General features: G+C 40.3%; 1 protein-coding gene across 3 annotated transcripts in view; it reads right to left on the bottom strand.

Annotated features, from left to right (window-relative positions):
• The window catches only part of ELP3 (elongator acetyltransferase complex subunit 3), a 144,646-nt gene that overhangs the window by 109,079 nt on the left and 12,925 nt on the right, over positions 1-22,642 (bottom strand). For all 3 annotated transcript variants that reach the window (XM_039532195.1, XM_039532197.1, XM_039532196.1), the window contains exons 6-7: positions 21,204-21,272; positions 17,228-17,382 (exon numbers count right to left, since the gene is read on the bottom strand). In XM_039532195.1, the coding sequence (XP_039388129.1) occupies positions 17,228-17,382; positions 21,204-21,272 (224 nt within the window). The remainder of the gene's footprint in view (positions 1-17,227; positions 17,383-21,203; positions 21,273-22,642) is intronic.

The following is a 22,642-nucleotide window of genomic DNA, read 5'->3' as shown; positions in this document are numbered from 1 at the left end:
ACTACGATACCAACTAATACAATGCTTTGATGACATGGAGACATGTTCTGTAGAAACTGGAGCTAAGCAGTTTATTTAAGACTTTAGCCCAACAAACAGGTAGCAATCAAAAGTTGCCACCACAGCATGGGGGGCAGGATTTGAACTGAAAAGCTAGAAGTTGGACGCCAGTCATATTCAAACTGACCAAGAGATGAATGTAGTTCCACATCTCATTGTCAATCCCCTTTGGTCACCGAGGTCCAACCTAACATTACCGTTTCAGTACAGTCACTGGAGTAGTTGCTGTTCTTGCTAAATTACATGGACATAGCATTAGAGCAGCAAAAATGAGAAAATCACCTTCTGTGCGTGTGCAAAAGTAATTTTCTAAAAGTCTAAAAACCCTGAAATTAATTTTTCAGCTTCAATAATTTCATGATCATAAAAGCCATCATTTCTACCAGCAAAAAGTAGAGCACAGCTCAATTGTATTTACAAATATTTCTAAGACAAGCACACCTATCATTTCTGCAAAGACTAAATATCTTAGTCATCTATCTGATAAGAGTCTGCCAAGGAAATATTTGTTTTCTGCTTTGCTCTTAGCAAATCTCAAATAAAGTCATGTCTATATGTGCTGGTGTACATGCTGTTAAGTATATTTAGCCCATCTCAATTTTAGTAGTCGCCTTTATGTAGACAGAAACCTGTAGTATTTCCTCCCATGTGTAAAATATTCAGAAATAATAAATCAAACACAAAGAAGGGGAGGCCAATCCGCTTGCATGACTATACTAGGCATGAATCCGTGGAGGATGAGGGCGGCAGCAAAAACAGGCGCCATTATCCTTCTAAATTGCAGTCACTGAGATTATGAGAAAAAAAATGAAAGACTTAAAATACTTTGAAATCTGAACATTATCAGGCACTCATGCTTTGATCAAGGTGCAATTTGATGAAAGGACATCTTACATATGTTTTGAATAATATGCTTCAGCAACTGAAATTGGCTCTTCAAATAAAATGAGCAGTGCAAAGATATAGGGACACACTAGCGTGCAGCCAATCTAATGGTAGGAGTTCTCAAGCTCTTAGCAAAAAAAAGATGCTATGAATACTGAAAATCAGCCACTTAGGAAGCAAGAAATCAGACTGTAATAGCAAATGCTGCTTTCAGTCCCACAGGAGCACCATTAGACGTTCTGGAGCACAGAGAGAAGCTACTTGTGCCTCTAGAAAGGTAGAATTAGCTTCCCAATCTTTGCAATTAAAGGAAAGAGAGGAAAACAGGGTGGAAGTTCTGGTGCAAGTGATCTACATGTATGCCAAGAGAATAATATAGTGTTGACTATCTCCTAGCCACAAGAGGGACAAATTAAGTTAATGCCACACTCCTTCAATGAAATATCCTTCGTCACTAGCCAGAATGGGCAAGTCAGTAATGTGTCTTGCTTGCCCATAGAGGATTACATACTGCTGTAGAACAGCATTGATCTATTCATAATAGTTCTATAAGAGAAAAAAAAAAGGGGGGGGGACCCTAATTAATTGTGGAACCTACATTCTGCAGCAAAAACTGACAAAATCTTCTTTGGCAACCCTTAATCACTTCACTGCTAAGTATCCTTTTACTAAAGGAAAGCCTTTTAAAAAAAAAAGTTGAGTTATTTTTTACTACCTGAAAGCAAAACTTGTAGCTGATTATAGATAATCCTCCCCTGCTGTAACCACTAGACCACACAGCACTTATTTTTCATAATGACATAAAGAGAGCTCATATCCCTTCCAAGGGTGGGGTGGGAGGAGGACAAAAAAAGTAGTTTTTTTTTTTTAATTTTGTTACTTAAATGTTACGTTTTTCTTTTTTAAAATAAACCTGTTGAAAACAATGCAAAATCAGTTAAGGCCTACACTTACTATAATCTCTAAAATATTTAAATAAAAATAAATATGCTGAATCCATGAGCCCATCAAAAACTAAGTTCAAGGCTTGTTTTCTATATAAAAAAAGAAGCAAGAGAAAATCCATCTAGCTTTTGAGGCATCCATCTAGCTTTATAAATATGACACAATAGGTCACTGATCCCGTGAGGGACCTAGCATCTGTGCCACTGAGTTCAAGACACTACTGGCAAACTCATCAGAGGTGTTGGGACCCAGCCTCTGACTCCAGGAGACACCATCATGTATCCCATCAGGACCATCCGCTGACTGAGCCCACCTGGGTGGTCTCATACGCCTATTTTATAGCTTCTCCTTACCTGAGCACTGACTGGCTCAGTTCTCAACTTACGAATATTTACTACTCCCCGCACCATGGAAACTTACTCTCCAGAGCATGAAAAAAACCTGATCTGCCCAGTAACTACCAGCCCTTGCTTCTGGACGGTTCTGGAAACTTCAAGTAAATGGCTGCCTGCTGTCTCCTTACATGTGTACACTGGCAGAGATTCTTTTGTTTTTCTGGGGCAAGGTGTAGGAGTGGCAGTTATGTAACAAGGCAGAAGGAGCAGAGTATGCAACCAGAGAAGAGCAACACTGGTGTCAAAGCAGGACACTGCAGGAAGAAGGGACAACATTCTTCAGAGTGCAGCTTCTAGTGCTGATTTCAACACCTGAGAACCAGAGGGGGAAAAACAGAGTAAACAGTGCAACAAAGAGCTGCAAAGCCTGGTTGTCAGAATGAAACATGAAAAATGCTCCTAAAAAGGCAATGACATTGAAGGTGATGTAGACACAACTGAACAATCTGGATCAACTGTTTACTAAACTTATTTTTTGCGCCATTCTTATGAACTGCCTACCATGTCTTACTATGCTAGTAAATGATAACAGATTATTGTCATACATTTGTGTTTTGGGTGGATTACTTATGAATTTCAAAATGTTTGTGTTCAAAATATAATTGATATGTTTGTTGTGGGAGTATTTATCAATTAAATTTTTACTGTTACTGCTGGACTTCTGAAACAATTTTTTATTGCTCAGTATAATCAAACATCCTATGCTTCCTGTTTAAAAGTAAAGTTTTATAAGACATTTATGAACTAAAATTTGAAAAAATTCAAGCTGCTTGGTATGTTGCCAGAGAAGGATTTAAACAGATTTCAATAAATCTTATGATTTATTGTTTTCCCTATAAAACTCTGTTTAAAATAAATTATATAATTTAAAGAGCAGTACAAACAGCTGCAGTAGGAGAAATCTTTCATTTACAATCTAATTTTTTTTAAAACAGTCCACTGATACTCAGTGATTGAGAGTGACTTTTACCATTTTGTTTCAAGGTCCAGCTTAGACATAAAGGGTTATGAACGTCCAACATCAGCAACGTCTACAACTTCAAAGTCACCAGCAGTGCTGCAACTAAACATACAGACCGCAATTTTTTTTCCCCTTTTCTTTTCTTTTTTTAAAACAGATAAAGATTTTTTCAGTAAACATATGGATGAGTTCATAATCAGGACAAACAAATTCGAACTAGATTCTACAGATTAAAAGATTGCTTGGTTCATTTATGCAACAAATTCTCTCTTTTGTCTTGTTCAGAACAAACAGACTCAATTATTGACAGGTTCAATCATTATGGCCAGACTACACTCCATCTGGCAGAGCAGACACTGCTGGAGCCAGTGTATGAGAAGGAAACTGAACAGTGTGCAAACACTGACGGAAAATTCATTAATCACAGTCATGATGGGTGCAGCAATGTACACAATGATCCAGTACTATGTGCTTGTGTGACAACAGACAATGGGGTTGTCTATCTTACAGAAACAACTGATACATCAGGAAATGCCCATATTGCAGGTAACCTAAAAGAAATTGCAGTAAAAGATAAACTGTGGGGGAAAAATTGAGTGTCAAGTGTGTAGTTTTGTCACAGACAATGCTGCAAAGTAGCAAAGGTGAGAAGAAATCTATAAGAAAATAATGACGGGAACCTGAAACTTACAACATATGGGTGAAGAGCTCACTTTAGCCAAAGACTTATTTCCAGGAATAAAAGAAAATGTTGCTGAAATTAAAAAATACCTCCATAATAACCACTTTGCTTCAGCTACTCTGAAGAGAGCAGGAGGATCCAAACTAATTCTCCCCCAAGATGTATGGTGGAATATAGTGGTTGACCGTTTTGAGCTACACCTCTACCCCGGTATAACGCAACCCGATATAAGGCGGGTTCGCATACAAGGCGGTAAAGCGCCGACACGCTGCTCTGAGCAGCATGTTAAGGGTGCTGGGCCAGGCCAGGGGGGTTCAATAAGGGGCAGAGGATCTTGGGGGCGGTCAGGGGCTCCCCCCCTCAGGATCTGGGAGGCAGGATCTGTGGGAGGGCACTTTGGGGGCCCTGCAGTCCCAGAGTGGCCCAGGAGATTAGCGAGGGGGCTGGTAGCAGCCCACTCTGCATCCCTCATCCCAGCCCCAGCCGTGTCGCTCAGGGGAAAGGATCCCACCTGCACTCACCAGCAGTGGCGGAAGCAGAGCAGCCCGGCCCCAGCCCGCTCCACTCCACCAGCTCCCAGCCGTAGTGCGCCGCTTCCCGCCACAGGTGAGTATGGGGGGGCATCCTTTCCCCAACCTCCCCGCACTCACCTGCAAAAGGAAGTGGAGCGCCGCGGCTGGGAGGTGGCAGAGTGGGGCGGGCTGGGGCCATGTTACTCCACTTCCCGCCACAGGTGAGTGCGGAGGGAGTCCTTTCCCCAACCTCCCCGCACTCACTGGCAGCGGCAAGTGGAGCAGCCCAGCCCAAGACAGCTCCACTCTGCCAGCTCCCAGCCCTGACACTCCACTTCCCATGGGGCAGGTGAGTGCAGGACCTTTCCCCAGCCGCCCCACAGCAACACGGCTGGGGCTGGGGCAAGGAAAGCGGAGCGGGCTGGGGCTGCGTTGCTCCGCCTCCCAGCGCAGGTGAGTGCAGAGGGGCATCCTTTCCGCAACCTTCCCACACTCACCGGCAGCGGGAAGCGGAGCGCCGCAGCTGGGAGGTGGTGGAGTGGGCTGGACTGCTCCACTTCCCGCTGCTGCCAGTGAGTGCCTGTCAGGGGGCGGGGATGGGTGGATAGAGGTCGGAGCAGTCAGGGGATGGGGGTTGAGTGGGGTCCTGGGGTTGATTAGGGATGGGGGTCTCTGGTGGGGGCGGTCAGGGAACAAGGAACAGGAGGGGCCAAAGCAAGTTTGATATAACGCTGTCTCACCTATAACACGGTGAGATTTTTTGTGTCCCGAGGACCGCGTTATATCGGGGTAGAGGTGTATTTATTAAGATCTGGCCTAGTCTAATGACAATTTGTGAAGAAAATGGTGACAAAATAGATGGAACTATCACAGCAACAGTAGCCACATACACTGAACATTCTCATACCTAACTCCATAGCTTTGGACAAACTGCAACAAGATTGCTGATACTGTTGAAATTTGGAAAGAACTTCAAGAGACACTGGAGAAAGGCATACCCAACAATAAAATTACATTTCAGGTAGTAAAGAAGCAGAGGGATCAAGCACTTATTCCACCACATTTTCTTGCCAATATTCCCAACCCAAAGAATCGCAGTAGATGCCCAACAGTTGAAGAAGAGGTGCTATGACATAGGCCTCTAATAATCACCCAATTGTGCTAAGCATAATACATTTCAGGGATGGAGGTGAACCATTCAAGCAGTGCATGTTTGCTGAGGAAATATTAAGGAAAGTCAACTTTAAGATGAGGTATATGGAACTGTCAAAGTGGTGCCATTACCATAGCAACAGGGATAAACAATGACATATTTACATTCAATTCTATTAGTTTAATGACTATGTATTATTTCAAGATCTAAAATTGGATTTCTTTGTGATCTCAAAGCATCACAACAATCTAAAGGGTAAAACAAAATCTAATACATTTTTAAACATATCAGTGAAACGTAACAGTGCTGGTGACATTTCTAGTCAATATCATTATCATCACATTCATCACTATAATCTCTGTGGAGTTACCATGGTCTTCATTGCCTTGGCATGTACACAGTTCTGTGCAGGGAAGATTATTCTGACTACAGAAACAGTTGATTGTGTGCAGTGACCTCTCCTGGTAAAGATGCAGATAAGGGCTAGTAGATGCTCTGATGCCACTGGGCCCTTGAAGAAGGAAGTATTTCACATCATCCACACTTTTCCATCCATGTTGCAATGGTGATTCAATATCTGCTTTACCTATATGTGAAAACATCCAGAACTTTGTTTGCCAAGATGCTCATTTGACATGCTCTTCAAAACAGTGGGAGTTTGGCCAGTGACTTGTCCTTTTTGATGGCTAGACTGAAATGCAAACAATTCAGGTTTCTGCGGGCTCCTTTTCTCTCTCGCTCTGGTCATGCACTGTTACCAACTTACTGATAGCAGAAATTGCAACTTGTCTGTCACTTTTCCAATTCAGCAAGATCTCTAAAGCAGTAAGCTCTCTTTGTTTTGACAACATTCAACACAGATTCTCCCGCTTCCCCCAATACCAAATAAGGATGTAATGTGTGCACACCAGCAAGTATGTTGCAGCAGTCAGATGTGTAATCACAAATTACATGCACAGGTATGAAGCAACACTTGTCAGTTGTGCTGGTAATGGTACCTGTTTCAATCTACATATCATTTTTTGAAAGTATGGAACAGCAAGGACCAAAACATCTGTATCAGGTGACCTAATCACTAAGGTTCCTTTGACACCAAAAGACTCTAAAGCCATATTGGCACACTAAACATGCAGAAGCATCCTTGTGTCTGCTTCCTCTTGAGTACTGTACAAGTCTTGGACTTCTTTATATATTTTATTATACTTTTTTCTTCAACACTGTGCTAAACTATGCTACTTCACCACTGGAAAAGCCTCCAGCAAGGAGGAGTGTTTGTACTGGGTGTGCTCCTACACTCTCAGGTGCATTTTGAAACACATATTCACAGAGGAATTTTACAAGTGCCTGCTTGCTGGATGCCAAGTTTAGAAGTTTCTTCCATGGAGGCACAAGGCGCCCACCAATCATCTGGTATTTCTTGCCTCCAAACTTAGATCATGTCCTGAACTGTCTTTCTGCAGTTTCCACAGAGTTACTGTTATCATCTCTCTCAAAGACTACAGTTACAGTATTAGCTTTGTCAAATTCTTTCAGGAACTACCTCAAGTATTTGGCAGCCAATTCACTGAATGCGTGGAATTTGTCCACAGCCATCATTTGTATGACAGCCATTGCATCTCTACTACACAGTGTAGTTGCTCTGTTGTATGCTCATATATTCTTTCAGCTTGGGCTTCCAGCTGATGTCCGAATTTCAACTCTGTCTATTCTTCTCCTTGGTCCATCAGCACTGAAGAGGGACATAGGCTCAAGTCCTATTGAGTGACTAAGAACAGTTGCCATTGAAACATCTTCTCTGCACATTACAGGATGGTGATAGTGACTGATTGTGAAATGTTCAGAGAGATTAGGGAGGCTATAAAAAAAGAAAACTCAGTAATAATGGGAGATTTCAACTATCCCCAAATTGAGTGGGTACATGTTGTGATGGGTCCCAGAGTGCCACCTGGAACTGAGGTACAGTTGAGCCCTTTGTCTCACCAATCTGGGTTCCCTCTTGCACTGTGATGTGACAAGCTGCAAAGCCCGAGCTTGCACTCACACCAACATCCACAGGCAGGGCTCACCCTAGTGGGGTTCATGAATGCTCTGGCCAGCCACTCATGACCCACAATAGAGAGGCTACAGCTAAAATACTCTCAGCTCCCCAGCCTAAGACTCCAGAGCTGTACCATCCTGCCCTGGTCAAAACCTCACCAGTATGAATTTATTACCCAGTCCACCACGTCTACAAAGGAAAGTGGACATGCACCAACTCTTATTCATGAGCTGAGATTTTCCCCCTTTGCACTTCAAACAACACTTAGTGTTTTAGGTAAAATATAATAACTTTTAATTGATTATAAGTGATAGCAAACAGATCAAAGAAGATTATGATAAGAAATAAAACAAAACCACAATCTACGCTTAATGTACTACTTAGTATTTGAATCAAGCAGTGTCTCCCCCAGTTAAAACATCTTTTAATACATTGTTGTTTGGCAGCTTTGATTAATAAACACCACATGAAGGTATTGAAAGAGTAAAACAGTAAAAATGGTGGTCATGTTACAGTGTTTCTGGACTGTGCACAAAACTTTCTAATTTTGGATACCATTGTCTCATCTCACCTACAGAATTACAGCACCACTTGAGAGTACACACAAGCTTTTAAATGATATATGATGTGGGTGTGTGGAGCAGGTACATTAAGCTCCAAAAATATGGCTCTTTTTGGAGAATTACTGCACACCTCAAAGATGCTAAGCACCCACAATAGAAATTAATCCCATTGCATCTTAAATTGGACATCCAATAGTTAAAGCACCCAAAACCAGTAGCCATTTTTTTAAATTTTGACCCAAGTCAATACATGTGTCCTCTCTTTTGATGAAGGCTCTTAGGTAGCAGCTTCCGACTGCTTACATCCTCTCTTAAAAGAGGAACAGAGTGTTTGGGATACCTCAAAGACAAATATCTCATGGAGAAATAGAAACATTTGGAAGAAAAGGAAGCCTTGCTGCCTAGTCACCCACACACAAGGGCACTTAAGCAAAAACCCAACTGTCTGACCACGACTGTCAAGAGGCAGTATCATGGTGCAATCACAAGACAGAAGAGGAACTGTAACTCTCAGAGAAGTCAAATGGTATTGCAGGTGCTCAGTATCTTGGGTTCAGGCTTTTAGTATGCACTACAAGTGGAAAAAGAGCCTTTTCAAGGGCGTTATAAGACAGTTAGTTGGCTTAACACAGATCCAGCCATGGATAATGGACCTGTTATCTTCTTGAGTCTATTATTATTCTTCTGCCATGCAATAAAACCAAAGTGTTACTTTTTATTGAAAAAGAGTTATACTGGTACAATAGCTATGACAGATATACTGGTATAACTGTGTCCACACTAGGGAGGTTGTGAGGCTTTAACTATACTGGTAGCATAAAGTGTAAAGCTGTACAACTTATGCATGCAGACAAGACCTTACCATTATACCCACTAGTTTATTTACTAGTCATTTAAGTGTGCGCACATGCTGGGTAATAGCGACTTGTAGAATGTTGGGTTCCATCACCCTCTCCCCATTCTTATTTTTCCATTAGGGATGTGACTGCAAAATGCCAGATCAAGCATATAATGTAGCATGATATTATTAAAATGAAAAAAAAAAGGGGAGGGGGGTCGAGAGGGGTGTTTTGGTTTTAGTATATTGAGTTTTGCACTGATGAAAGATACCCAATTAGAGACCAGAGTCCAGGCTAGCCACAGAACAGGCACAGAGAGAAGGCAGGCTTCCCCCACACTGGCCATTTTCAATGAAGTTAATTCAAGTGATTTTATCCTCTAAGAGGACAGAGCATTTACTAATTAAAAGCTGGATCCTGAGAGGTGCTCAGCACCCATAGGTGTAGTAAGAGTGCTCAGCTCTTCAGGATCAGGCGATGAATCACAATAGGAGACAAGTATCAGAGGGGTAGCCATGTTAGTCTGGATCTGTAAAAAGCAACAGAGAGTCCTGTGGCACCTTTAGGCTCATCACCTCTCATGAGTGGGGCGGGAGAGGAGGAGTAAAATGATTATTTACACCTATATTTTACACCTCTCTTTCTTCCATTTTTCCTCTTGGAAGAGCAAATGCAGCTACAAATTCGGATCAAGTCACCATTCCAGTGCCCACAGGTGGGTGCATTTCTCTAGTGAACAAAAAGCAACAATAAAAAACCCATCTTACAATTACTCTTTGGCACAACAATAACTTTCCTTCCAAGGGAGGGATGCTTATCTTAAAGTCCACATCTTTACTTGATATCCAGGAATGTATTGAAAATCACCTAAGCTGTGTGTTCTCAAGAGATAAAAATTAAAAGTTTCTCGGCCTTGTTGTGTATTCTTTACAAAGGCAAAATCCCTCATGGCTCTGAGAGTAATTTACTCATTCCACAACTAGCAAAGTTCTCAAGTTTACTGACTCACTAGAGACAATAACCTCTGGAGAAATTACATTTGCCTCAACTGTCTAAACAGTGCTTATCACTATAGTGGGCAAGCACCGTACAAACATGCAACTGGGGTAGTTTGCCAACTCCATGTGTGATAAAGGCCTCTATCTAGAGAGTGTAAGATCAGTTCTCTGTTGAGCTTGATCCAGTTTTTTTCTTTTTAAGTCACAACACTATTCTTTGCTTGAATAATTCCTGTATGCAACATGCTCACTTTCATGCACCTGTTCAGTTGGGGAATTTCTGCTAGTCAAGATCCTACATTGGTAAAGATGAACTCACCATCTTTAAACAGAGCAGGACAGACACTAAGTGAACAATACTAAAAATAAAAGGGTGGGGTCTGCAACAGGCATGAAGCAATGATTCCACACTGGAACTTGACCAGGTCACCAGTGCTAGCGCTCACAAAAAAGTTTTAAGATTTTTTTAAATGACTGCTAGCAGTTAAGCCTTCCTGAATCTTACCCAGAGACACTGCCTCCAAAAGCATAGATTTCCAACTGGTACATTTGGGGACTAGTTTGGTTCCTATTCAGAGCAATTTTATCACCACTTCCTGCACTACTTAAGTTTTCCCTGGAAATCTCACATGGAAATACTTGCAGACTCTACTCTATTTAATTTAGGAGATCTAACAAGATCACGGTTATTCCTTAGACTACCCATTAGTTCAATATTGCTGAGAAGTCTCCCAGTACCAACAGCATCCATTACCAAATGAAATAACAGCAAAGAATCCTGTGGCACCTTACAGACTAACAGACGTTTTGCAGCATAAGCTTTCAGAACCAGACTAACACGGCTACCCTTCTGATACTTGACAAATGAAATAAGAAGACATACTGAAAATTTCTAAATCCAGACCCACTGAGTCTTCCTCACTGGAAGCCAGGATACAAACCATCATGGAATGAATTATGGGAATTCTGAGGATGAGGGTGAAGAACACTTCCTCAAGTAGAAATTAAATGTAGGTAAATCAGACAGAGGATTGGAACAAATTCAAAACATAGTACCAAATATATGAGGATGCCAGAGGAGTGAATTTATCAGATTTGCAGCAGTGATGCTCAGATATAAAAGTCAGCATGTCACCTTCATAGGAATAATGCAAACATGGCATTTGGCCAGATCTCAGGTTTAGGGCAAAGAAGAAAAGTGACTGGATCCTCCCCTCCCACAAAAAATAAGTTTTGTCCAAACTCTCCAATATACAAACACATGGAGCTTCGGTTCACTGGGAGAAAACAATATGCAGGAGAGGGTGGATAAAAATCAATGATTTAAAAAAAAAATCGGGTTTTAAATCGTATTTTGAGGAAAAAACTTATCTAAAGATAGTTTTAATTAAGATACATTATAGCTCAAAGAGCTCTCATCATGAAATAGGGATTATAAATTCTAATTCTATAGTATGAGACAATACATTCATGTAATGCTGGGGTCCCCAACGCGGTGCTCGCAGGTGCCATGCGCCCGCATCCTGGCCGGCGGTCGAGCATCCACCGAAATGCCGCCGAAATTCGGAGGCATTTCGGCAGCGACGCCTCTCGATGACGCTGCTTGCCGCTGACAAGCGATGTCATCGAGAGGCGTCACCGCCACGGTACTTCGTCTGACGTCCGCCAGATGAAAAGGTTGGGGACCACTGATGTAATGTCTAAGGAAAGTTTTGTAAATAGAGTTCCAATAGTTCATGGATTAGGTATCCAGTCTTATGGGGTTCCACAGGCTTCTGTATCAATTATTTAGGTTAATCTTTCTATCTATCCAATGGGATTCAGTGCTCACTCTAGAAGATACCATCAGAGATGCTTAGTCTTGCAGTTCTCAAACTGTGGATTTGTCTCTCCAGAGTTAAGCTTGTTAACAGCAAAAATTATTTTAAATAAATAAATAATATATTGAGTTGAGAAATAGCAGACCTCAACTCTATTGTCCCTCTGCAAATTTGTGTACACAGAGTCAATCCCTTATCTCTCTTTAAAAGTGCAAAGTTTCAAAAAGTTCAATGAATAGAAGATTGTTGGGGGCGGAATAGATCTGGACAAGGAGAAAAAGTCTGGAGATAAATGTGAGAAGCAAGGGACATATGCTTGTTTTGTTAAAATATTATGTTTGCTGTTGAAGAAAAGAAATCCAGAATACTTAACGTTGTTGTTTTAGTTAAATATAACAATTTAAATGCCTGTCTGGTGATGTTCTCCTCCTAATATAGCATGGCAAGAAAATCCTCCAAATATTAACGATTAACCTGTTGAATTGGAGATAGTTCACCTCCCAATGACGTCATAAATAGCTGCTTCAATTATCTTCAGTAAATGAAATTACCAAACAATCATTCATTTTCTGATATAGCTGTAAAATTAATCTGAAAAGTTTTCAAAATAAATCACTGTTTAAAAAAATATATATAGTGTGTATCTTCTAAAAATGAAACCTACATCTATCTCTGAGTTGTGAAGAATATGTATTACGCTTTAACAACCAACAAGAACGCACTTTTATGTAGAAAACCATGATTAAATCGAGTCTTCCTGACTAGTAATTTAAATCAAATCCACCCTGATACAGGATGCTGTTTTGAAACATTTTAGCTGGATGGTAGGTCAACAGCAAATGGGATCACTGTATAAGGACCAATGAATCTAGACAATTTTTAGAGAGAGGAAAAATCTCAACAGCTATTACAATCCCCCCCAAAACAAGTGACTACAGAGATCAGGGTCCTAGGCTACAACAATCTGGAGCAATGAACTGAGACAAATGCATTAGCTACAACATAAAGCAAGAAATAGCACTACAGAATTTTTTTCTTTTTAGAACCAGACCAAAAAGAGATGATTGTGTAATGGAAAAGACTGAACCCTCAAAATCACACAGTCAACCTATAAAGCTTATCCTCAGCATATATTGTTATTCTCAGAGCAGGAATCTTCCATTTATGTGTTACAACATCTATGCACGATGAAGTTAAGCAAGAAGTAAGAATTCATATTGCTTATCTAGAAGACACACTGGTCGCACAATCTTCCAGCCTCTAGCTTAATCAGGAGGTGGCACTTGAAAATGTCTTGCCTACTCTTCCTTATCTAAATATTTAAAGAGTTTCTGTTTATCCACAGGAAAACTACAGCACTGGTAATGCAAGTTTTCCCCACATTGCTCAGCCAAGATGTTTAAACTTTATGTACCACCTTGATGGATAGTTTAATTGTCATGCCTATTTAAATTTCTTGTCTGTTTACTGAAGAAGCCAAATATTATGAGACATCTGTCACCAAGAACTGGACTGAGACCAGGCTAGAGACATCACATTTAACAACCTTGTCTCTACCAGACTATACAAGCTTAGATGGTGACCTACAGTATAGGTGAAAGGCTTAGTAGTAGCCAGACCTTGAATCATTGAATCTCCATATGGCTGAAGCAGCTGACATTTACACACTGAATTAAATTGGACTGTCTTCTACTTCCATACATTCCCTCCCAAATGAATTTTAGTTCATAATTTAAAATGTCAATAACAAGAGTGCTAAACCAAGTACAATTACATCCTTCCCTTCATGATTTATGTTTTAATAAGGAATAATTTCAGATGTTTTTAGCCGAGTAGGAGACACTCACTGGAGCCTTCAAAAGTATCATCCATCCACAAGTACTTCCCCTACATGCACTGGTTTTCCTAATTTGTTCATGATTATGTTTATTTGACAATTCCACCTGGAAACACTGGCCAATTTTTGTTTTTTTTTAATTTGAACAGAAAGAAAGTATATGCTGCCCTCCAGAGGAAAACAGGAAGAAGAAAAAAGATAGATCTAAAATAATAGAAAAAAGCCCTGCCTCTGCAGAAAGATGGATGATTTTAAAAAGGCTGTTTCGTCTTGAAATGTCAATGGCACCAATTAAAACTTAGCACATTGTCTCCAGTTCTTCACTTAAAAGTACTGAACTAAGTTATAACAATGCAGTAGGAAACAGCTAAGGACATCTCAGTGTGACCCTCACAGAGTCCTAACAGCCCAAAAATACTTTGGGGACCCCAAAAAGCTACATTTTTCTTTGCAGTTTTACAATGCAAAATCTGCTGGATCTATATATAAGCCTACTCACTTCACGTGGGACTTTGGCCAAATCAATTTGACATCAATTGAAATTAGACGCTCAAATACCTTTGAGGTTCTGGGCCTCAGTCTCTCTATTCCTCCATTCCCCATCTGTAAAATGGGGCTAGGATAACAGCACTTCCCTATCTCCCAGAAGCATTAAGAAAACACATTACAGATTGTAAGGCACTCAGATGCTATGGTAATGGGGGCAGTCATAGGGGCAGGTGGCTTTTTAAGAGGTTGGGGGCTCAACTGTACCCTATACCAGGTTCAGCCCACCTTCCCAAGACAAGGGCACAAGTCTTGAGGTCATGTGGTAGAAGGCTGTGACTCAGAGCCTGGCCTGCTAGGATATAAAAGGTAGCCTGAGTTCAGGGAGATTCTGAAATGAAAATGAGAGAGACAAGCAAGTAGAGGCACAACAGCTGTGTTTTGACATGCATGCACCATAAGCATGAGAAAAGATATTAACTAGACCTCGCGGCTTTCCTAACCACTCATTCTGCCTTCCTCAGAAGTTCAGAAGCACTCACTTTTATCAAATAGCTTCTTGTGCAGAAGTCAAAATGGTGAGGACTCACGATTTTCTAAGAAGGTGGTTATTTATCTGATGGAACATGCAGTAAAAGCAGGGGTGTCTTATTCATCTAAATAAATATGCCATTTAATCTGATCAGGACACCCAGGAAACAAAGCATTTGTATAACAAATAACTGCCAAAACTTTATTCTGATCACTTTCTGCAGTTTGTATTATCCAAGCCTATCATATGCTAGAAAAAGTTGCATTTAATTAATAAGGAAAAGAGTAAACATTTGAACATGATTAAAAAAAACCAGGTAATTAAAAGGTTAAAATTAAAACAAATTCCAAAACAGCGTAAGCACAGGATGTAGCTTACAGAACACAATACACCCCCTTGTGGTCTAGTGAAGAAATCAACTGCTACTTTCCATCAGAGATAAAAAAAGATCTTGAATGAAGTAAACAGAGGTTTATAAAATTATGAATGGTGTGGAGAAAGTGAAAAAATAAAGTTTTATTTACCCCTTCCATAATACAGGAATCAGGAGTCACCCAATGAAACTAATAGACAGCAGGTTTAAAACAAACATAAGGAAGTACTTCTGACCAGATAGCAAGTGTGAAAAATCGGGATGGGGGTGGGGAATAACAGGCATCAATAAGACAAAGCCCTGAATATCAGGTGACTAACTTCTTCACACAATGCACACTTAACCTGTACAACTTGTTGACAGAGAATGTTGTGAAAGCCAAAACTATAACTGGGTTCAAAAAAGAATTAGAGGAGGTCATGGAGAATAAGTCCATCAAGGACTATTAGCCAAGATGGTCAGGGATACAACTCTATCCTCTGGGTGTCCCTAATCTTTGACTGCCACATGCTGGGACAAGATAACAGGGGGCAGCTCACTCGATAACTGCCTGTTCTTTTCATTCCCTCTGAAGCATCTGACACTGGGCACTGTTAGAAGACAGGATACTGGTCTAGCTGGACCACTGATCTGACCCACTATGACCATTCATATGTTAAAAAAAAGATAACACAAAGAAATTTAACAGTGTTTACAAACTTCAAGGAATATGATAAATTTGAAATCTAGCCATTTTTTTTAAAAAGTTAAAAGTAGTTTCAAGACTGTACTGCTGCTCCCAAGGCTTCCCTGACAATTTGAGATTTTTACAACAATCGTTTTCTAAAATGGTTTTGCCTGTTACTATGGGAAAGACCCACAAGAACAGAGGACACTGTGAAAATGACTATACACAAAGTACGCAAGAAAAAAAACTAACTATTTTTCTCCAATTTAATTCAGTTATGGCAATCTTAAGAGTTACCTGTAAGAACAACAGATAACAAATACACAGAGGCATGTTTTTAAGAGGATGTTGTGCCTTTAAATCTGCAGCGAAGAATAAGCATGCAATAAAGAGGGTTCACTGTGGCTTAAGAAACAGATGCCAAGGGAAATCCTGAGGGCTGATGGATGTGATTTCAGCTTTATGAAACAATCAACTGCCCTCAGGTGATATGAATCTTTTCAACCTCTTACTAGCAGCCTCAAAAAATGGGTCAAAAGGGTTCTTATATGAGGACTCAGGCCCATATCATCCCTTCCCATACAAATACTCAGCAAGGCAACAAAAGCAATACATCCAAAGCTCTGAAGCTGCAGACACCCCAACTGCATCACCACCTTGAAGGAAGAGGATGGAACGATGACAGATTATACATAAATGAATTGTGCAGAATGAGAGGATGAGGACAGCTCAGTGTTACTGACTGGAGATTTTTCCAATTATCCACAAATCCTGTGCCCCCGCCCGCAATACCTCCCAAAAAAGTGCAATTTTAAAAAGGAAACTGAGATCTATTTACATTATTTATTAACTTGATTAAGAATATCTGTGTACTTTTTCTTTGCCAAAAGAGTCATTATATAAATCGGATATCTGGATAACACAATGTTATTTAAATACTTCACAATTTAAAGTTTGCACCCCAAAAACAGTCATTGTTGATATCAGCGGAGTGTAGATAAGTAGTTTTCAACCCCCAAGGGGTCCACGAATGACTGTCGTTACCACAGAACAGTGGTTTTCCAGGGGTCCACAGACTATATATCTGATTTCTAAAGGGGTCAAACCTCCATTTGAAATTTTTTAGGGGTCCGCAAATGAAAAAAGGTTGTAAACCACTGTTGTAGATAGACTGGGAGTTTGCATTTAAGTGGTAAAAAACAGACTAAAATACCAAAGTAAGAACAATCTGCTCAATTTGATGCCATATCACACAGAAATAGGCTTGTACTGTGGAGAAAATTTTCCAGCTTGGGTGCCTAGAGTTGATCTTGTGGGTGCTCAGCACTACTGAAAGTCTATCTAAATATACATTTGGCTGTCTAACTTTAAACACCCAGGGTGGAAAAATTTAGCCCATATTTTCACACTCAAAATTTATTTTCCTATGCTAACTTAAGGTTTTTTAAAAAAGTGTGTTAAAGGACACCAAGCATGCTTACCGGACAGCCTCCGATACATTGTTGGAAGTGTGCCCAGATAATGCATCATGAAGGTTTCGGATGAAGTAATCTCTGTAGTCTTCAGGAAGGGCCATAAATGTTCCTCCCATCACAATGAATTCCACCTTATCCACACTGTGGCCCAGCTGCTTCAGCTAAAAAGTTAAATATAGCTATGAGAGACTTTGTACCTAAAGGACTCCAATGAAAACCTTTTGACTCCAAAATATACTGTACAGTTAGTTCCTTATCAGAATTGACCTTTCATATCTTCTACTAGAATGCCAAATCAATAATACTTTTGTATACAGTAGCCTTAATATAACTTTGCAAATAACTTAGAAATGACTCCTCTATTGCAAGAGCATAGGATGGTTTATAAAGACTATGTAAAGAGAGGTGACGTATGGGAAAGTGCTCTAAAGAGACGGGGCATCACAAATGACAGAGCAATACCACAAAGGAAGCTCAAACTGGAAAAGCAGAGTTCAAGGGGATGGGCAAGACCATGGCTATACAAAATCCAGAGAGTTTTTCCACTTGATTTAGAGAGCAGCAGAAGCCAGTGAAGGCAATAAAGGATTAAGAGCAATGGAATTTCACTGTTCTCCTAGAAGTTGATTTCAGGAGAAGAGACAGAAGATTTGAGGAACCATTTACTCTTTGTACAGATAAGAGACAGCATCTACTCACATCAGAATTACAGGCAAATTAGTGATCATTTCAACAATATCCCAGGTAGTTTTTCCTATTATATTAGCAGTCAATTACTATTCAGAAGAGTTGCAATCTTAAACACTGTTTAGAATTGGTTGTTTAGCCAATGTAAACAACATTTAGCAGGTTAAATGGCTTAAGATTCATTCATGAAGAGAGATCATTTACGTTGGACAGACAAGGCAGGTGAGGTAATATCTGCTATCAGACCAACTTCTGCTGGTGAGAGAGACAAGCTTTCAAGCTCTTCCTCAGGTTGGGGAAAGGTACTGACAGAGTGTGACAGCTAAGACCATGTCTGTACATACAGCGGCAGCAGTGCAGTGCATTTGGTGAAGAGAGCTCGAGCAGCAGAAGCCATGTCAGCAGAAGAAGCACGCCCACCGATATAGCGCTGTGCACACGAGCACTTATGTTGGTGTAACTTATCAGGGGATAGCCGTGTTAGTCTGTATCCACAAAAACGAGGAGTCCAGTGGCACCTTAAAGACTAACGGATTTATTTGGGCATAAACTTTCATGGGTAAAAAAACCCCACTTCTTCAGATGCATGGAGAACACTTCAATCTCCCTGGACAGTCTATAACATATTTAAAAGTAGCCATACTTGAACAAAAAACTTCAAAAACAGACTTCAAAGAGAAACTGCAGAACTAAAATTCATTTGCAAATTTAACACCATTAATTTGGGCTTGAATAGGGATTGGGAGTGGCTGGCTCACTACAAAAGCAACCTTCCCTCTCCTGGAATTGATACCTCCTCATCAAATATTGAGAGTGGACTACTTGCACCCTGATTGAATTGGCCCTATCAACACTGGTTCTCCACTTGTTAGGTAACTCCCTTCTCTTCATGTGTCAGTAAAATAATGCCTGCAATTATTCTGAAAATCTAATTTTCACTCCATGCATCTGAAGATGTGGGGTTTTTTACCCATGACAGCTTATGCCCAAATAAATCTGTTAGTCTTTAAGGTGCCACTGGACTCCTCGTTGTTTTGGTGTAACTTAGGTTGCTCAAGTGGGTGGTTTTTTCACACCCCTGAGTGATACAAGTTAAGCCGACATCAGCTGTAGTGTAGACACAGCCTAAATACAAGATCAAACAGATTGTTTAGCATAAGTAGTTGGCACATATTATAAGAGAGCATTCAACGTGAAGTGGCCCATTAACACCCCTGTAGTCTTAAAACACAGAGGGTGGTTACTGGGTTAGGTTGCTGTAATAAGCCATAAAACCAGCATTTTTATTAAAGACCAGTATTTTTAGTGCCTACCAAAGTTACGAATTTAAGCTCCCAGGATCATCTTTTGAAAGTGTTGTGCAGGTTTCCTTTGAGGACAAGGACTGACTGATCACTCTGTATCTGACCTTTTTGTGAAAAGTGTTCACACACAAGTGATATGGTGTTTTGTCTTTTCATTTTCCTGTGTGAGTTCATGCAAGAGAGTAGTGATTGTCTGGTTTCACCCACATAGTTATTATATTGGATTTATGGTTATTACAACAACTGACCCATCTTTTTGTCTGATGACTACAGGGGGGTTTAAACAGGCCATTTCACCTTTATTGGTCACTTAGAATATGTACTAACTACTTATGCTAAACTATCCATTCAATGTTATATTTAACTATGACACTCAGTACCTTTCCCAGACCTGAAGAAGAGCTCAGAGACAGCTTTGGAGCTGCACAATCACCAATAGAAGTTGGTCCAATAAAATATATTACCTCACCCACCTTGTCTTTCTAATATCCTGGGATCAACACAGCTACAACAACATTGTATACATCTTTTAAGTTAGGCAGTTTCATATTTTTTGAGACTATCAAGAACTACAGCATGAGAACAACCATTGAATCCTACAACTTATCTCCACCAAGTTTATTTATCGGGGAGAAACATGGAGAAATTTTCTTGGGGATACATACATACATACATGCCACCCAAACTGGGACTGCTGGAACAGCCCCCAGTTTTTGGCCTCTGTCCCACTTCCCCCTATTTGTCTTGAGTAGCAAGGACTGGATTCCTTTTTGCTGAGTTCTTGCCACTGAACATCAGAGACTGCTGCAGGACAACAAGTAGACACTTCTCCTATTCCTCCTCCTCCTGCACTACTCTTCCTTGTTCCCCTTTGTTGGCTTCTATGGCAGCGGTCTCCAAACTTTTTTGATCGCGCACCCAATCAGTAAAAAAATTTTGAGCACACACCCCCTGCTTCTGGCCGAACAGTCGAAGCAAAAAAAGCTGCTCGCACTCCCGGCTGAACTGCCAAGGGGTGGAGAGTGGGGGGTGGAATAGCCACTCGGACTCCCGGCCGAACTGCCGAAGGGGGGCGGTGGGGAAGCGGCGCTGCTCCGGCGGCACTCCTCCTGCCGCACATCCCAAATGATCCTCTTTGGAGACCACTGTTCTAAGGGATGGAAGCAGCCACTAGGCCAGCAGTTTCACCTCAGCCCCACCCTCAGGGGAAGGGAAAAAGGAGGCACCTAGATGAGGGAGAATAGAAAAGGAACCTCAAAACAGAATAAGAAGAATGGGAGAAACCCCACAATGGGGGAAGGAAAGGGAAACATACCAGAGTTTGATCCCATGTTCATTTATCATTATTGTCCAGTCTCCATCAAGTGGCAGGTTATGACTTAGTGAGATGCCATCCTCCTAGTTTTCCCCAGGTTTATGCAGTTTTTCCCATGGAGATGCTACTGGAGGGAGCTGGGCTAACGGAACCCCCCACCCAATCACACAGATGTGAAAGTGGTAAGCCACGAGCTTCCCCAGCCCAAATGTAAAAGGCAGGGCTTATTTAGGGGTGAACTAGTCAGATGTTGTGAGAGCATCAGTAGCTAAATATCCATATTTTAGGATGGTTATCTAAAGTGTAAGACTTTGGGGGTTTTCATCATTGAGTTTATATGAGTTTTTCTTATACTGACAGTAACATTTCATGTTGCAACATCATTATAATGATATACTTATGTATGAAAATAAAGCAATATAGGGAGCAGAGAATGAAGGATTTGGCAGCTGGTAGGAGAGAGGATCTTAAAGATCATCATAAGCAAGTCTATTTTGAGGCCCCAAGATATTTATATATCTATTTAAAAACCCAAATCTCACCAGAGTGAACAAGACAATTCAGTAACCCCCAAGATAACTCTCTTAATTGGAAAGCTGTTTTCAAAATGCTGGAAACTAAGGGAATTATTGCAACTATTTTCAAACAATACATTCCCTTCATTGCAAATATTTACCTGTTCGACTCGATGTCTTGTCTGAAGATAAGGATCATATCTGGCACGAATGGCCCTCATTGATGTTGGCTAGGAGAAATAGAAGAATTCATTATTAAACCTTATTTCTTGACAGCATACTGGAAAAGAACAAGACGTGAATCTTTAGCCCCTGGTTGGACACTCCATTTTCACAAACATATAATTATTAAAATCTTGATCCCATTATGACTCCAGTGTCTATCTGGCTGTAGTTTACTGAATATTAACCAATGTAAGAAATCAAATTTGTGTTTTGCCCTGATGTTGTAATGCGACTGAAATAGGTCAGTTCAATCTTTTTTGACACCATTTTTACTTCACCACCACAAGTCTGAGTGGATGAGGATGGGGCAACAAACAGATTTATATTGTACCTCTGCAAATTATGATTACAAAACTATTGTCTCAAGATACGTCATCTTGATGCTTCATTCATTTTTTTCCTCCTACCCTCATCTCACTGCTTCTTCTCCTTCATGATGCTCCCTGTGCATGGAATGACTTCTCAATGTCAATTTGTTATCCACCACCCTCTTTTCATCAAATCCCTAAGAAATCATTTCCATGATGCAAACATTGTGAACTATTACTAATTGTTTTTAGACAAGTTATGCTCTCCTTTGAGTTTTCTAGTGCATCAGGGACTGTCTCTCTATATTTTGCAAGTGCCAAAGACACTTAATATTAAACGAATACATGTATACAAACACAGGCACATGTGCTAAGAGTCTCCAAATCAGTGTGAATTAGGAACGTTCTACTGTACATACACACTTCCTAATTTGCACTAATGATTGGGAGACCCATTGCCAATCACTGATTATTGGATAATAACAAGTGAACCAAAAAATTAAAGCTAAAAAGACACTGTACCTAAGTCTACTTAGTTTGTTTACTTTGACAATTACTTAGTTTCAATTATTTTTGACACTTCATAATATAGTAATAGATGGAATGAAGCATATTTTTACAAAAATGTTTAAATAATTTAGTCTCACTACAGTATCTGCTATTAAGCTTTTGCTGGGTAGCAGGAAAGCTTTTTTTTGCACTATAAAATATGTAGATTAATGAGGTTCTACTGCAGATACATATGTAGTCGCAAGATGTGCTACTCTGGGGTTTGGCATGGGACACCAAATCAAGCAAGTTAAGAAAAAGATTCACTTTTGAAGTATTTTATTTACAGATTTAAAAACCTCAAGATCCCACTTTTTGCTAAAGTGAGTTACAATGAGCCGGGCTATAGAGCACGCAAGTTTCCACTGGGCTGTTTCCTCGGGCAATATTTATGAGGAAGAATAACTTTTGAAGAGATCATACTTGGAACCTGCCAGTGTCCCTTTAAGTTTAAGGGCATCTGAAACAGGAAAATAAAGAAAACTTATCTTTGCCAACGTGAAAAGGATAAAATTGGT

This window comes from Mauremys reevesii, linkage group 3 (genome assembly GCF_016161935.1).
Source record: "Mauremys reevesii isolate NIE-2019 linkage group 3, ASM1616193v1, whole genome shotgun sequence".
Classification (NCBI taxonomy): domain Eukaryota; kingdom Metazoa; phylum Chordata; order Testudines; family Geoemydidae; genus Mauremys; species Mauremys reevesii.
The sequence above is the reverse complement of the archived record's forward strand: the minus strand, read 5'-3'. Positions and strand labels throughout refer to the sequence as shown.